This window comes from Brugia malayi (assembly GCF_000002995.4).
Source record: "Brugia malayi strain FR3 genome assembly, contig: Bm_v4_Chr4_scaffold_001, whole genome shotgun sequence".
Lineage (NCBI taxonomy): Eukaryota > Metazoa > Nematoda > Chromadorea > Rhabditida > Onchocercidae > Brugia > Brugia malayi.
In genome coordinates this window covers 9,438,248-9,455,884 of record NW_025062478.1, presented here as the reverse complement: position 1 = coordinate 9,455,884, position 17,637 = coordinate 9,438,248, and the positions used below count along the sequence as shown (strand labels likewise).

General features: G+C 23.4%; 2 protein-coding genes across 2 annotated transcripts; both read left to right on the top strand.

Annotated features, from left to right (window-relative positions):
• Window positions 1-620: 620 nt before the first annotated feature.
• Window positions 621-7,611, top strand: Bm10674 (Uncharacterized protein; the record flags this gene model as incomplete). Its single annotated transcript, XM_043082238.1, has 10 exons — window positions 621-799; window positions 1,222-1,356; window positions 1,567-1,733; window positions 2,563-2,717; window positions 3,251-3,418; window positions 4,052-4,195; window positions 5,714-5,868; window positions 6,474-6,575; window positions 6,874-6,989; window positions 7,394-7,611. 10 exons carry the CDS (start codon window positions 621-623, stop codon window positions 7,609-7,611), a joined length of 1,539 nt encoding a protein of 512 aa, XP_042938172.1.
• Window positions 7,612-12,158: 4,547 nt separating this feature from the next.
• Bm3870 (CGI-146 protein, putative) lies at window positions 12,159-14,785 on the top strand (the record flags this gene model as incomplete). The annotated part of the gene is made up of 6 exons (XM_001892050.2): window positions 12,159-12,197; window positions 12,666-12,738; window positions 12,888-12,981; window positions 13,109-13,250; window positions 13,664-13,907; window positions 14,562-14,785. 6 exons carry the CDS (start codon window positions 12,159-12,161, stop codon window positions 14,783-14,785), a joined length of 816 nt encoding a protein of 271 aa, XP_001892085.2.
• Between the last annotated feature and the right edge of the window lie 2,852 nt (window positions 14,786-17,637).

The following is a 17,637-nucleotide window of genomic DNA, read 5'->3' as shown; positions in this document are numbered from 1 at the left end:
AGTAAATATTATTCTCACATTCGTTTTGTTACTGTCACCTTCCTGTGTAATTAAAATGTTTACCTTGTCATTGTCACCAATTGTCATGTCAACGCCACTCTTAAATCACCAGTTTTTCGACTGCACTTGCTTAATTTAACCTTTTAACTCTTTTTACATATATTTGTATTTGTGTATATGTTTTTGTCTGTGTCTGTGTATTTACAAATATATGTATATTTGTTTATTTACATTTGTATTTACAATTATATATTTGTTTATGAATGTTAAAGTATTATTGACATTTATAATTCTTTTCTTTATTGTAGTTAACAAAAAAAAGTTTTTTTTTTTCTTCTGCTCAATAACAAATATTATTTTCAAAGAATTCATTTTTCCTTTGTTCGTTTAATTCAACGATTAATTCCAAAGATCAAAAATTTCATCCATATTATTAGTATTACTATTATTATTATTACATTTTACAAATAACATTTTTTTTTTGTTATTTCAAATTAGAATTATTTGAAATTATTCCAATTAAATTACATTGTTTAGATCATTTCATTCCGAAAATCTCTAATATGTGAAATTTGAATGTTCGAAATTTATTTTCCAGATTATTTAATTTTATTTCAAAGATGACCGTAAAATATAACTTGGCTGTATCAACATCACGACCATGGACCCTGTTCAAATTATTATTTCGATGGCGTGGAAGTGTTTGGAAGTCGGTGACCTTTGAACTTGTCATTTGGTTATTGCTTTATTTTACTATCGGTATTATTTATCGTAAAATGTTGTCACCTCAACAAATTAGGTATGATTCAATTATACTATTTCTTTTTTGAGAAAAAATTTGTATTCTGAAAATAAAAAAATAAAAATTCTTTTATTGAAATTCAATTGGTACAATAAACTAATAAAACCAAATTCTATTTAAATCTTTACACAATTCAATTTTGCTTTCTTGTTTATTTCAAACAACAAATTTTATTGCAATTAATACTGAATTTGATTGTATCAAATTTGAACGAAATTTGCATAAATATTGGAAAAATTGAAAGAATAATTAACATTTTGTTGATTGGTAATAAATTAAGACACAGAAATATTTTTGACTTTACTAAATACTATTATTTATCAAAAATTTTCTAATTATTTTGTTAATTTTAATAAATTTTGAGAGGTATAATTTATTTACTTGTTTTTTTTTTTCTAATCTTAATAATATTTTTATAGAGATTTCGAACGGATTGCTCATATATTGGATGAAAAATTGAATCTAATACCACTTGATTTCATGCTTGGCTTTTTTGTCACATCTGTCATCAATCGATGGCTTAAATTCTTTAATAATATTGGTTACATTGACAAGTTTGTGCTATTTCTTCCTTCTTTATTAGTTTCTAATTTTTTTTTTTTGATTACTATTTTGACATATTAAATTTATTTATTTGTCAAAAAAATAAAACAAAAAACGATAAAATTATCCAGTGAATCATAAAAAGTTTAATTTTTATTATAAGTTTATTATAAATATTTTTATAAAATTACTAGCATTGTTTATTTGTTTATTAATTGTAGTATTGCATTAATGACAGCAGCGTATGTACGTGGCGATGATGAAAGATCACGTAAAATGCGTCGTAACATTGTTCGTTATTGCGTCTTATCGCAAGCACTTGTTTTCCGTGACATTAGCATGAAAGTAAGAAAACGATTTCCAACATTAGATTCTGTTGTTGCATCAGGTTTGTTTAGAAAAGTTAAAAAAATTTTTTTTTTTTTTTTCATAAATTATATTATTATTAATAAATTAACAAATATTTATTCATTTCTTCTATCAAAAATAGAAAAAAGTTAATAATTAAACGATTTTTTTAAATGACAATTTTTAATGATTTTTATTCATTCGTATAATCAAATTTTTATTTGTATAATTAAATATTTTGAGGTGTTTGAGAATTATCATTCATGTAAACTGCTTTCTTTGTCTTAATAAACTTCTCTACTCAATATTCTACCCATAACTATGGGTAACAGTAAATGAGGGTATCAATTATTAAAGTAACTTTATTAAAACAGCTGTTTAAAGTATTATTAAAGTGAAAATTATTGTTTATTAAAAACAGCACTAATAAAAGTCACTAATAATTGCATATAATTCGACTTATTTATTCTATATTTCAATCATATGCTTCATCACTTAAAATACTCAATTAATTATGATAATCTTATCTGACAATTTCATATTAACTAAGTAATAATGATAGTTTAATATAAATTTAGTCTGATAATGATAATTTAATATAATTTGATCTAATAGTAATGATAAATTTAATATAGGCTAAACAACGATAATTTAATATAATTTAAATGATTTTTCATTAAGAATTTAAATAATATTTCCATATCACTATGGAAATATTATTTAAATAGCATTAGTAATAATAATAACTTAATGCAATTAAATTTAGACAAAACAAAGTGGCCAATTTTAATTATTATATTATTTACTATTTTATGCTAAAAGGAATTATCAAAATTTCATTTGCAAAATTGTAAACAAATATTATTAAGGATTTATGATGTCACATGAAAAAGCTAAATTAGATGAAATTCATTATCGTTATGATAAGCATTGGATACCATTTCAATGGGCTTTGGCAATTTGTGACGATGCGCGACAACAACAAAAAATTGCAAGCGATTGGTTACAGCAGAAAGTTTGTGAAGTAAGTTAATTACTATTATAAATTAATTATTTCTTGTATTTTTTTTTTTTAAAGAAGAGAAGAAAAATTAGAAAAATTAGAATGAAACTTTAACTTTTACACTTTATTTTATATTAAATTTAATTTCGAGACGATATAAACAAATAAATAAGTAAGCATAAACAAATAAATGCATTTATGAGGAAAATTTTAGGGTGAAAAATACAAAAGTTTTAATTTTAAAAAATTTATAATAATTTGGAAAAAGGAAAAAAAAACATGACTATAATACATGAATATCGAATGAATGGAATGAATGGAATTACTTTATCAAATTATAAATCGACTAATTAATTAATTAATAATAAATACGAATATAATTAAGGGAGAAAAAAAATACATATGTAAACTGAGACTGAATTAAAATAATAATAACAAAAAAACGAGTTTCTTTAACTAATTGCTGAAGGAATAGAATTATTAATCATTTAAAACAATAATTAAATCAATAATTAATAATAAAATAAAAAAATATATTATTTTCTTTTTTGCAGGAAATTAAACGATTTCGTACAAATATGGCAAATTTATACAATTTCGATTGGGTACCATTACCAATTATGTATGCTCAAATTGTTGTCCTTGGCGTTCATTTGTATTTTTTTGTGTGCGCCATATCACGACAACATATTCTTTCAGATGAAGCACCAAATAAGTCTAAAGTAAATAATTAATTATAAATTTTATTTTTAGTCAAAAAAGAAAAAAGAAACTCGACGCTTACAAATTTTTATTTCTGTTTTTTTTTTTTTTTTTTTTTTGATATTGCAAAAAATTAAGTAATATTTTGTTTTTCTTGAAAAAATTAAAATAAATGAAACTATTGATTTAGTTTTATTTACTTAATTTTAGCATTATATCGCTCATTTTAAGTAAAAGTTATAACATGCAATAGCTTACTTAATTTCTTAATTATTGATTATTAAAATTCAAATTTTAATAATCAATAATTTAAAATTTGAATAAATTTAATGCTTTCAGTTCTGTTTTAAAAAATTGTTTTTATTTTTTTAATTGGATTAGAAAGAAATTATTAAATCTCTTTCATTATTGAATCCCTTAGTCACAAATCAAAAAAAAAAAAAAGGAAAAAAGGAAAAAAACAAATAAATGAAAAACTGAAAGCTATAAATTATAAAGCTAAATTTAACAAAGTCCTTAAGGAAATTTTTAAAAATAATTTGCTAAAAATTTAGCAAATATTTGAAATTTTCCACATTTTATATTACTTTATTCAATCAAAAAAAAAAGAAAAAAAATTCTTTTTCACTTCTTATTTTCAATTTTATTTTCAGGTCGATGCGTTTTTTCCATTTATGTCCGTTTTACAATTTATTTTTTATATGGGTTGGTTAAAAGTAGCCGAAGTACTACTGAATCCATTTGGTGAAGATGACGATGATTTTGAATGTAATTTTCTACTCGATAAAAATCTTGCTGTATGTTTTTTGAAAATTAAATTTTTGTTGAAAAAAAATTTTAATTTCTTAATAATTTATCGAACGTTTTAATTAATTTTTTATCATCAAAAATATTAATTTAAAAAAAATTATTAAAGTAAATTATTTGAATTAAAAAATAAATTAAAAAATTTTTTTTTCTTTTTATTAAAAATTTTGGCATATAAAAATTTGTGTTTTAATTTGATTACTTCAACAACCATGAAGTTTAAAAATAAAAAAATTTTATCATTTTTTTAAATGAAATAAAAATATAGGCAAAATAATTTTTTAGTCATTCTGTTATCATACAATTACTGTAAATGTCATGAAAAATGAATTTCAACAATTTTTAATTTTTTTAAAACTATAAAAATTCGAAAAACATATAAAAAGGCGGAAGAGACAGAGAGAAAGAAAAAAATTTTTCTTTTTGTTTGTTTCTTTTTTTTTCTTAATTTTTTAGTAGCATATTATAATTAACTAAATTTCTTATATAAATATAATAAGTGTACCATAAATTGTGACTAAAAAAAATAGAAAAAAGAAAATGCCAAATATTTAATTATATTCCAAATTATTTTTAATCAAATCTTTTAAGCTAAAAAATAAAATCACCGCAGAAAAAAGGTAATTTTTAGGTTAGGTCTAATGTCGTGAAACCTCAAACTTGGGTAATTAAACCTTTATTTAACATGAAGCAAATAATAGCGCTTTATACATATCATACGGATGCTACACCGATTAACAAACGCGTAACGAAAGATATAATTATAAAACATTAAAATGATATCAAAACCACCCCAAAATGCAGAATGAACCACCGTATGGAGGACGATGGTTTATATGCATAACTGAGCTGACCAGATATCCGGCAGAGGATATTTAACTGATGTGAAACAAAGACTGCTAATAAAGGGTTTTGCTAACAAAGGGTTTGCTAACAAAGGGTTTTTGTTGTGTGAGGAAAAGGAATCAGATAAGAGGAATTTGTTAGTTTTGGATATAATTAAATATTTCGTCTTTCACGACATCTAATGATTGTTGATTTGGGCTTCGACCCCTTCGGGTAGGCTTAATAATTGTTAATTTTGGCAACAATCCTTTCAGGGGCTTAATGATTGTTAATTTGGGCTACGATCCCTCCGGGTAGGCTTAATAATTGTTAATTTTGGCAACAATCCTTTCAGGGGCTTAATGATTGTTAATTTGGGCTACGATCCCTCCGGGTAGGCTTAATAATTGTTAATTTTGGCAACAATCCTTTCAGGTAGGCTTAATGATTGTTGATTTGGGATACGATCCCTTCGGGTAGGCTTAATAATTGTTAATTTTGGCAACAATCCTTTCAGGTAGGCTTAATGATCGTTGATTTGGGATACGATCCCTTCGGGTAGACTTAATGATTGTTGATTTGGGCAACCAATCATTTCAGGTAGGCTTAATGATCGTTGATTTGGGATACGATCCCTTCGGGTAGACTTAATGATTGTTGATTTGGGCAACCAATCATTTCAGGTAGGCTTAATGATCGTTGATTTGGGTTACAATCAACCGCCAGCAATTGAGAAAGATGCATTTTGGAATGGACCTATTGAACCACTTTATACACAACAATCGATGGTACTTGAACGACGAATGAGTAGTATTACCGGTTCACTTGCCCATATTAGGTTGCATTATTAACTTTTTATTCAAAAAAAAAATCTTAATTAGATTTTTTTTATTTTTATACATAATATTTTTTATATGCTTAAAAAAAATGTGTTATAAATTTTTATCCAAAAAAAACAAGAAAAAGGATTTTTTGAGTTTTAAAATATCAAATGGATTTATAATTTCGAATGAATAAATTTTTAACTTTAAAATTTCAACTGTTTGCGTTGAAAAAATAAATTGAGAAATTAATAATACTTATTTTATTATGAACAATTATTAGTCTACGATTAATAACTATTTCAATCCTACGAGTATTGCTTAATTAAAAATAGCAATGAATATATCATATATAAAATTAATCGTATGCTTCATTAGTGCTAATAATATTACAGTCATAAAAAAAAAAAAAAACTAATAAATTATAAAATTGCTCTAAATTTGCTATAATTTGATCTTTCTAAAAAAAAATTTAAAGTTTTAATTTTTTGAAATTTACAAATATATGCATTATTTTTAATAACGATAAAATGCATTTACGCTAAATGAAATTTTACAATGAGTTAAAATTATTTCATTGAATTCTTATTATCATTTCACTAATTAATTTAATTAATTTCAGATTATCAGGTGATAAAAAAATTCAAATGATGCCATTACCGCATAGCACAGATTCTATGCGAAATCCATTAGATTATTTGTTAAAAGCAACTTCATGGACTAGGTAAATCTTACATTTTAATTTATTATTTCATTACTTTCAACAAAATTACTCTTTTAATAAGCGTAATAAGTAAGTAATTTTCATTTCAATAATTATTGGAATAGTCAAGAATTTAAAAAATAAAAAATAAGTGAAATTAAAAATGACATTTCGTTACATTTCAATAGTATTACTTAAATTATTGAAATAGTTAAGAATAAGAAAATAGAATGAAAAATGAAAAAAAAAGACAGAAAAATAATTTCACAATTTTTTTTTAATTTTTGTTTTACTTTTTTTTTCTTATGCAAATTTTTAGATCAGTAAGTGAAGTTGAAGATGTTAATGATAAAGAATTATTAAAAAATGATCAATGTGGAAACGATTTACAAATTGTTGATACTGCCAATCATACACGGCGACGATTTAGTTTAGGTAAAGTGAATATTTATGATTAAAAAATGAATATTTATGATTAAATATTTATAATTTATAACAATTAAGTAATTAGCAAGTATTACTTAATAAAATTAATACCAAAACTTGTACTGGTAAATATTTACAATTTATAATAATTAAATAATTATCAAGTATTACTTAATAAAAGTTATATCAAAATATGTAGTGATAAATATTTATAATTTATAAAAATTAAATAATTATCAGCTATTGCTTAGCAAAAGCTATTAATTTGTTATTTGTTTATCAATTTTACTCATTTTTTTTCTTGCAAATTATAAAGTAAATTTTTAATCAATTTTTTGGATATTATAAATAAAATAAGTACTTTTCCTTTTTTTTTTCATTTTAAATTTAATTTTTGTTTTGTTTTCTTACAGGTGATTATTTTCATTTACCATTTCGTTCAACATTATCAGCACGTACTTCACATGATTCAATTAATTTTATCACTGAGCCACATCATTTGGAAGATTTAACAGAAGAAAACGAGGATACCATTCATTCACGAAAAGTGCAATTGCAATTAAATCATCCTAGTATTATACCATTTCCAATGTCATTTCCAAATGAAAATGATCCAAAAAGTAAATTTTAAATAATAAAAATGAGTAATTAAAATTTATAACTGAAATAAAACTAAAAATTTCAAACTGAAATACAACTAAAAGCACATTTATTTCATATTAATATTCAAATTAATAATTTATGCTAATCAATCAATACAAATTGATAAATAAATAAAATATTAACATCATATATTTCAATGATTGAATGTAATGCTAAAAAAAATGATAAAATTGTTTGAAAATGAAAAAAAAAGAGTAAGAGATATAAGTGTAAATGTTTGTTATTCACAAACTGAAATAAATGAAATAATTAAAAATAAAAAATGAAACCAATAGAGTGATATTTCTTGTTTACTTGTTTATTTAACTGAAATAAATTCAACAAAAAATTTTTTTAACTATTAAATTTGAGAATGAAAATTTAATCGTAAATGAAATGAATGAATATAATAAGCGAATAAATGATAACAGTAAATAACAAATTTTTTACTTTTACTATTATACTATCTGAATATTTATTTTTAATATTTATTTCTAATATGATTATAATATTTGATTATGTGATTAATAGCTGTAGTGATAAGATGAAAATATATATTAAATATATATTAAACATATTGTGATAATGAAATTCTTGAAAGCAAATCATACTAATTATATATATTTGTATAATTTCATTTACTAGTAACAATATTTGATTAGCGATATTAATTTAATAAAATAATAAAATGTAATTGCATCGACGTTAAATTATTTCTTTTTTTTTCTAGCTAATTAAGTTGCTTTATAATTAAAAGTTCTCTTTTATTTTCCAATACATATATTAATTTTTAATCATTTTCATCGCTTTTTTTATGCTTAATTTTGGGATTTTTTTATGTTAAATTTTTACTTATTTTTTTTGTGAATGGATGTGATTAATTTGTTTATAGAATTATTGTACAATTAAATGTAAATAATATGCTAATAAATAATTGATGTGGAAAATTTTTTATTTTATTCATATTTGTTTTATTATTGTTTTTTTTTTCATTGTAATAAATGAACAATATCATTAAAATCATAATAACAGTATCCTGTTAACAGTGTTATGATAATATCATATTGCTGATAACAGTTTATTTTACTTTAAATACGGCAAATATCAGAATATAATCATTAATAATAATCATTTCATACCCATTAATAATAAATTATTACCAGTATTCTTTCTTCGATTTAAATTTAATAACATTATTTTTGTTTATCTTTTCTTTTTCCTCCCAATAATGTCTATTTTAATCAAAAAATAGAAGCTTTCATCCATTATCTCTTTATTCTAATTTGAATGGACAAAAGAAAAAAAAAACAAAACAAAAATTATACTAAAAAATTGAAATTAAAAAATTTGTCAAATATTTGTGTATCTTACCAATATTTCTTAATTTGGGCAAGGAAAAAAGAATTTGAAATTTAAATAATTTAAGAAAGATAATTCGTTTGTTTCTTTCTTAGGTAAATTTTTTTTGTTTATTACCATTTTTTTTTAAATTCTATTTCTCTTTCCACTTCATTGCGTCCTTTTATCTGATCAACCTCTCTTATTTAAATCCTATCTTTTCAATCATTAATTTATTTGCTCATTAAAAAAAAAAAACTGAAAAGCTTAAAATAAATTACTGTCTGGTTTCTCATCTCTCCCTCTCCCTCTCTCTCTCTCTTTCTTTTTCTCTCAACTTTTTTGTTTGAAATAATTTCAAAAAGAAATTCTAAAAAAAAATTATAAAATTATAAAAAAAAAACTGAAAAAGCAGTCAAAGTTTTTTTTGTTGTTGAAAATTAGAGTTTTTTTCTCCTTTCTCTCTCCTCTCTCTCTCTCTCTCCCTTTTTTTAAGCTTATCAATTTTTATCATGCAATATTACTTCTTTTGAATTTGTTCAAAACTTCCCAAAATTTTTTTTACAACTACATTTAATTTAAATAAGCTATTTTTAAATTTATCTTTTTTCTTGTTTATGATATTCTACCTTTTCAGTTTTTTTTTTCTTTTTTGTTGTCTTTTCCTTTTTTTTGAATATTTATCATTTCTTAATTTGTTTATATAAATATACATATTCTTTTGATATTGTTAAATATTCAACTATTGTAAATTTATAATTGTTTTTTTTTTTTTTTTTTTCTCTCCTCTAAACATTCCTGGGAAAATTTGTACTAATTGTAAATATTTTTCTTTTCTTTTTTCTTTTTGTTCTTCTGATTGCATTCACTGATAAGGGATCAGTCAGTTTAATTGTTAAAATCACCATTTTATATCATAAAAGAATTAAGAATTCGATAAATTCATCAGCCTTATATTTTAAGTTTAAGTTGAATTTCACACATTTTTCGTGAACGCATTTTTTTTAAACAATTTACTTTGGCCCAACAAAACGCATTTTTAATTTGTTGTGAAGAAAAAAATTTTGTATTTTGCAACAATTCTAAAAAGAACAAAAAATTTTTTGAAAATTTCAAAATTTTTCAAAATGTATATATAATTTTCAAGATGTATAATAAAATAAACGGACTATTTAATGATAACAATTTATGAAACTGAAAAAGTCAAAAAAAAATTGAAAAATTAAAACATTTCTGCAAACATTTCAAAATTTTCATAATGCATTATGAGATTACAGGAAATTCTTACTGAAATTTACTGAAAAAAAAAAGTGAAAAAAGGAAAAACAATTATATGAAAGATAATTCTCGAAAAGATAAAAAGTACAAAAAACCCTGAGATATCTTAGATTATATTCTAGGAATTTTTCACAATTACACAATTTACACTTTTTCATTGCTATAGAATAAAAGAAAAGAAATCATAATGAAATCACTCCATCTAAATTACAATTAAATTTTTAATGAATTGTCATTTCATTCAATAAGAAATGAAAAAAAGAAAAAAAGGAAAAAGAAAAAAAAACCTTCTTTTGTTCTTTTTTCGATGATTTATCCTTAAATCCTTTTATTTAATAGTAAATAAAACACTTCAAAAATGTAAAATTAAATTCAAACCAAAATTAAAATTATATTACAATGATTGCTAGGATCCAACGGTTGCATATCGCTTCTTGGAACGGTGTTACGAGGTTAGTTCGAGTGATACCATTGTTGTTTTCTATTATCAGTTGATTGGTTTTTTTTTTGGGATGGGAATTTTTAGGATGTAAGTAAGAATTATTTGATCTGAAATTAACTTTATAAATTTATACAATTGTTAAGATTTCTTAGCATAACAAATTTGGTTGAGATTTCTTGATCTTTTGTTTTAATCATCAAAATTCTTTGATCCTAAATATCTCTCATAATTTTTTAATTTATAAAGTTTAATTCAAGATGCAGCAACATTGAATGAAGTTTGTTTGTTAACAAATTGCAAAGATAATAAACATAATGATAAATTTGCAATTAATCAAATGCATGATTTTACTTTAATTAGCCAAAATGTTAATTATATTTACGTAATATGCGTAAAGCTTATCAATTTTTATCATGCAATATTCATGTTATATATTACTAATTAAGTTAATTCTGATAATTAGTTAAGCACAATGATAGAGTAATGTGCTACTTTCATTCCCATATTATCATAGAATTGATAAAATTATTGCTCATATTGTTTACGGTTTTGCTGAATTTTTTTATTATTATTATCAGATACAGCAGATAGCATTTTGTGAATCATTAAAAATAGTCGATGCTATTGTTATAAAGTGACATTTATTGTCATGCATGTATAGGGTTATTATTATATAGAAATGATTCATATGAAATGTTACGTAAATATGGGACGTGCGTTTACGTTTAGTAGATTTGGCGTACGCATATATATATGTATGTGTTTATTTGTTTGTTTGTAGACTTACATATGTATGTCTTTATTTGTTTGTTTGTAGACTTACATATGACATTTAATGTAGTTATGATTAATTTGTGCGAAATTTGCTGACTTTGATATAAAGTCTTTATGTTATATTCGTAATATTTTATATGAAATTTATACACATGTGTGGTGCATTGATAAAAATTAAAAGAAAAAAGATAGAATAAAAGCATTTGCAGTAATATTTTATGGAAATATTTCTTCTAGCTCTTTCATTGTCTTGTTTTAGCATTTTTAACAATTTTAATAATATTAAAATATTATTAAATTATACAATTTGAATAATGAATGCCTAATTGTTGTTTCTTTTTCAATAATTGATGTAAATATTTTTGCGTAATATAACTGTGTTAATGTTAAAAATGATTAAAGTTTATCATAGACATATATATGTGATAAACTTTGTCATTTTTACAAATTAAATAATTATATTTATTGTTGAATATTTTGTTAAGATTACATATTACTAACGATTAAATTAACTTCATTGGTGAAAATAGCAACAAATATTTCTGGTGAATACATTTTATTCATCCTCAATTATCAACATTTGCTTATAATTGGATCATCTGACGACGATTAGAGAAATATGGTTCTTGTCATGCGTAATTTAATTATTGCTTAATCGATTCTTGTTGTTTTTCTTTCGAAATAAGGAATATTAATCATTGAACATGGCACGAACTCCAGTAAGATTAAATGTTTACGATATGGTAAGTTTTCATTAATTTCTTTATTCAGTATCACTTTTTTTTGGCTAATTCTATTACATATATAGTTATCGGTGGAAATTTTGTTAAAAAATGACTGATAGTTTGAAATTGATTGATTTTATTCAGGCTTATTTGATATTTTAACATTCACAAATGTGCAATATTCAAATGTTACAAAAATTTTTTTCCTTCTCTTACCAATCTCAAGGGGTAGAATTTAACATTTTGATATATTTGCACATTTTTTGCATAACTGAAGCAAATTAAATTCAGAATTCATCAAAAGATTTATGTGAGAAAATTAAAGATGAAAAAGCTGAACTAATTGATGATTGATGTTTCAAATTAGATTGTAGTGTATTTACTATGGTCCTTTTTTGGTTTTTGTTACAAATCTAATTGTTTGATATTTGAATTTAATTTGCTGCTTGAGTCTTGCTGGTTTACTTTTAAATTTCATTATTTTAGTACTGGTTGAACGATTATGCTTCTACTCTTGGATTTGGAGTGTATCATACAGGCATTGAAGTATATGGTATTGGTAAGTCTGACTTCCAGGAAATCAAGTTTATACATAACTTAACATACTTTCACTGAAGCTCAACAATCATCTACTATTTTCAAAACTCAATTTCCAAATTAATTTGTTAAGAAGTTCTCTTTTTTTTTGTTTACTTTTTTTTATTTCAGAATATGCTTATGGTGGGCATCCTTTCTCATTTTCTGGAATTTTCGAAAATTCACCAAAAGATGCAGAAGAGTTAGGCGAGAATTTTAAATTTAAGTGAGTAATTTTATCCAAAATTTACATGGTGTTTATATCTTGTGATTATTTCATTTCTTCGAAGCATACTAACAGGCACTATGAAAATTGCTAGTAAGATTATTTTCTAAAAAACGAATGCCTTCAGAGAAAGTATCCTTATTGGAGAGACCGACTTCAGTGCTACTGATATAAGACATCTTATCCAGATGTTGGGAAGTGAATACAGAGGCGACAAATATCATTTAATTTCAAAAAATTGCAATCATTTCACAGCTGCTTTGGCTAAGGTATATAATAAGTAATTTTAGTTAGTTTTTTTTTTTTTTTTTTTTTTTCTCGAGTAACATAAAAATATGCAAAATTTGATGGTGAAATGAAAAATGGAAATACATAAGTCGAAAAGCGTATCAATGGAGGCATAATCATGAGTCGGAAAAAATGAAATATTATATAATGTTATCAAGTTTAATTTCATATTTTAATGTAGCATATAGTCTGCATAGGAGCTATTGTTAAAGAAACATTTCAAATAGTGAAAGAAATATTATTCAAAAAAAAATTGAAACTTGCATAAAATAAATATGAACCAGTCAATTTTTAAATGAATGAAAACAATTTCTATAGCATACATATGATAACATTTTAGCTTACCAAATAATTTATGACTTTTACAATGATAGCAGCTATTATTTCATTTTAGACGCTAACCGGAAAAGAAATACCCTCATGGGTAAATCGACTTGCTACTGTATCAAGTTCGATACCATTTTTGGAGCGTTGTTTACCCAAAGAATGGTTAACACCGGTGGCATTACAGCAAAGTTTGGAAGAAAGACGAAGAAGTGGGAATTATACTTCAGCATGTATTGAACGTGATCAGGAAACTACTGAACAATCAAGCAGCATGGGAAGACGTGCTAGCTTGCCGCTTAGTGGCAGCATCGGTCAGCTGTCTTCTTGTGCATGCTCTAACTTACTTTTGTTCTGTTTGTGTTTCCTTCTTTTAGCAAAAAAAAAAAATTTCTTTAAATATTAAATTATGAAAGAAGTTGAGATATACTATATTTTAATTGTGATATTGTATAGATTGCAACAATCCTAAATAGGTATTATTAATGTAATATATGCAATTAGAGGATTTCTTGATCATTTTCTTTTCATTTCTTTTAATAATATTATATTAAACTTTGAGTATTGGTTAAAAAAAGAGAAAAAAAGAAACCAGTAGATCGGTTTTAATATCCTAGTTTATTGGATCCTTTTTTGTTTAACTGGGAGTTGTAGTCACTTGAGTTCGTAGCCTATAAATTCTTGTGGTATGCGGATTTGATATGACTATCGACTGAATTGTTCACTCCTAGAATTTGGTCAAATTAGTTGTGATATTTTTTAAAATATTTTCCTGTCAAATTTATTCTTTGTAAGTTGAGTTAATTTAATTGCTCCAAAGAGGATCATATAATTGTGTGAAATGGTGTATATTAATTTTATTAAAAATCATATTTGTTGTGCTATTGTTGATAGTTAATGAATGATTTTACAAATCTTTTGTAAAATTTAATCTTTGTAGAATACAAATTTAAATTCAAACATTACAGAAGCAAAATTATCAGCTGGTGGTTTAACGACGAATTATTCATCTTCAACAAATCTTCTGAATGCTACAGATACGGTACGATCGTTTAGTCCGGTGCCACAGTTATCAAAAATTTGGAATTCAATCAAAAATTTTACTACTGATAGCACTCAGTCAACAACAACAACAACAGCTGTTTCTTCATCATCCAGTTCTCAATCTGTTCATGAGAAATTTGGGAAGTAAAATATTGTTACATCATTTGCATTCAGCTAAAAAGCCTTACAATTAATATTGCCCTTATTTTTGTCCTTTCAATTAGTGAATTTATTTCTGATTTCCATCTTGAAAATGTATTTGCTATGCTAATTCTTTTAAGTGTATTACGAAGACTTAACATTAAAAAATTCAGATGAGACTTTTAATATACATTCGAAAATTGCTAATTAATTTCAAATCAAAAAATCATGCTTGTGCTTATAGAAAACATATCATGATTTATTTTTTATCTAAATTGTAAATGTCTTCTAGGTTTTTTTATATCTTTATCAAAGAATTCCATTTTCTTCTTTATTTAATTTTTCGTTTAGTTAAAACTACATTTACTGCATTAGTTTAGTTCTTTTGGTCATTGTAATGCAATGCCTTTTAGCTTTATGCCTTAAACAATTTATTTTCTTATAATTTTTTAGCTTTTTGTCTTTTAATTCTAGCAATAGATTAGTATTGCTTTGTTACTAGATTATGTATGCATTTTTTTTTTTTCCTCAGACAACAATTTTTCATATAAAATATTTCTTTTCCGGAAAAAGTTATGAACGTAGAAACTGTTTGTTGTTCAGTTTCTTCGTTACTACATTTAATTACGGTCTCATTTTATTGCCTTATTTAATTCCACAATCAATCTTTTCAGAAAATCAGGATTTCTTGATTAGTGTAGTGTTTTAGTTAATTTTAGAAATGATAAATCTTCTCGCTGTTATTTCTAAATTCATTTATATTATTTAAATTTTTTGAAAGTTATTCATTTTTTAAAAATACAAATTCCTAATTTCTTTTTGAACTATGATTGAAACTATTATTCCACCAATGTCTCACTGTAATTATTGTACTGGCAGTGTTGAGGTCTTCTGTTTGATGTGCTTTCAATTCTTTTCCTTGTATCTGCTTTATCATATTTTCTAATTTGACTACATTTCTTCCAAACTTTTGATTTGCATATTTTACATTACTAGGTATATTTGATTTTGCCTCTTGGTCCATTTTTTTTATTTTTTTTTTCTTCAATTCTATTTCAGTTTATCATCATAGAAAAATTTTAAAAATTCCGGTCTTTTGTGAATTATTCCATTTAAAACTTTTTCCTTTCTCCTTTTTTTCTTTTGAAGTTTTATTCTTTCATTAATAAATTTCTTAATTTGTTTAAACATTTGTCTTTATTCTAAAATCGATGGAAATACTTCAGATTTAATTTGAGCGGTAATTAGAATCTCATTTAACATGTTAAAGTTTATTAATGCAGAAGTGAAACTTTTTTATAGTATAATATTCAAAGATTAAAGATTTAAAAGATTATAGAATTACAAATAAAAAGGGAGATTTAACAATAATTGATGATGTGATAAATTATTGGAATTTACCGGGACATAGCTTTTGGATAACAAATACATATATATGTATGTATGCCAGGTTGAGATTATTCCGTTTTACTTGATTTCTTACTTTGATTAATGTTAATTAGCTTCTAAAAAATTTATTTTTCTTTTTACTTTTTTTTTTCTTATATATGTATACATGCAGAATGAATTATTTAAAATTAAACAAATGAGATTGTAAAAGTTTTTCAATGATATATGATGATGTTATGAACAATTATTATTATTATTAGCTTCCAATCAATTTATCTCTTTAACAAAATGAAATTTCCATATGGAATTCGGTCTTTTTTTTTTTTTTCGTTTGAACTGTATACCTTATTCAATTTTCTTTTTTTTTTTTTTTTTTGAAAAAATATATTGTGCCACTGAAATATCTTTTCAAATGCCTTATTAAATAATTTAAATGTATTCAAATCATCAACATTTCAGACGAATGAGTGAAAAATATGCATTGATTAATAGCAAAATGATTTGAAGATTTTTTTTTTTTGTTTTGTTAGCTTGAAAACAACTTCAAAACATCATTGATCTTTGGTTAATATAGATAGAGCAAAAAAAGAAAGAGGAAATTTAGCCTAGAGAAAGAGTAGAGTGTTTTTAAAAATTAAAACTGTTAAAAATAAGAGAGAAAGGGAGAGAGGGAGAAAGAGAGGGGGACGAAAAAAAAAAAAAAACATCCGTCCTCATTGAGTTATGTTAATGTTCATTGAAATCAATGAATGCTATCGTTCCAAGAATATTTTATCCTGTAGATAGCATTAGTGTATATTTGTATTCAGGTATGGAATTATTACTAATAATTATTTTAAATGATAAAACAATTAATTATTATCCATTTGCAACATCACTCATTTTTCATTAATTAGGGCTTATAAAAGATATGGAAGAAGAATTAATTAAATTTGAAAAAAATAAGGATTATTTTGAGAATTAAATAATAAAATGTTACATAATCATACATTATAGTTAGTTGTTCAGCAATTTTTAACTTTTAACTTTTTTTATTCATTGAATGAAATTTCTAACACAACAACAAAAAAGAAGAAAAAAATGTGGAAAAAAGTTCAGCTATATTATAAACAAAAAAATTCATAACAAGTAATTTAGAAGTCATATTTTAATTTTAAAATTAAATTAATTTTATTTAATTATAATTTATATTTTTAAATAAAATAGCCAAATAGTTGCTAATTCTATTCAAATTTTGCTTAATGTTTAATTCATCATCAAATGACAAACAACCTTTTGTTAAATTATAATATGTAAATTTAAATATAAAATTGTTGATAATATATTTGTTTGTTACGTGTGATAATTTCACATTTAATTTCATTATTTGGTTGTATTTTAGGATATCTTAATCAGTTGTAAACCGTGTATTATCAATTATCAAATTAGATGTTATTGTGATAACATATCAGCAACGCCTATTTTGTGATA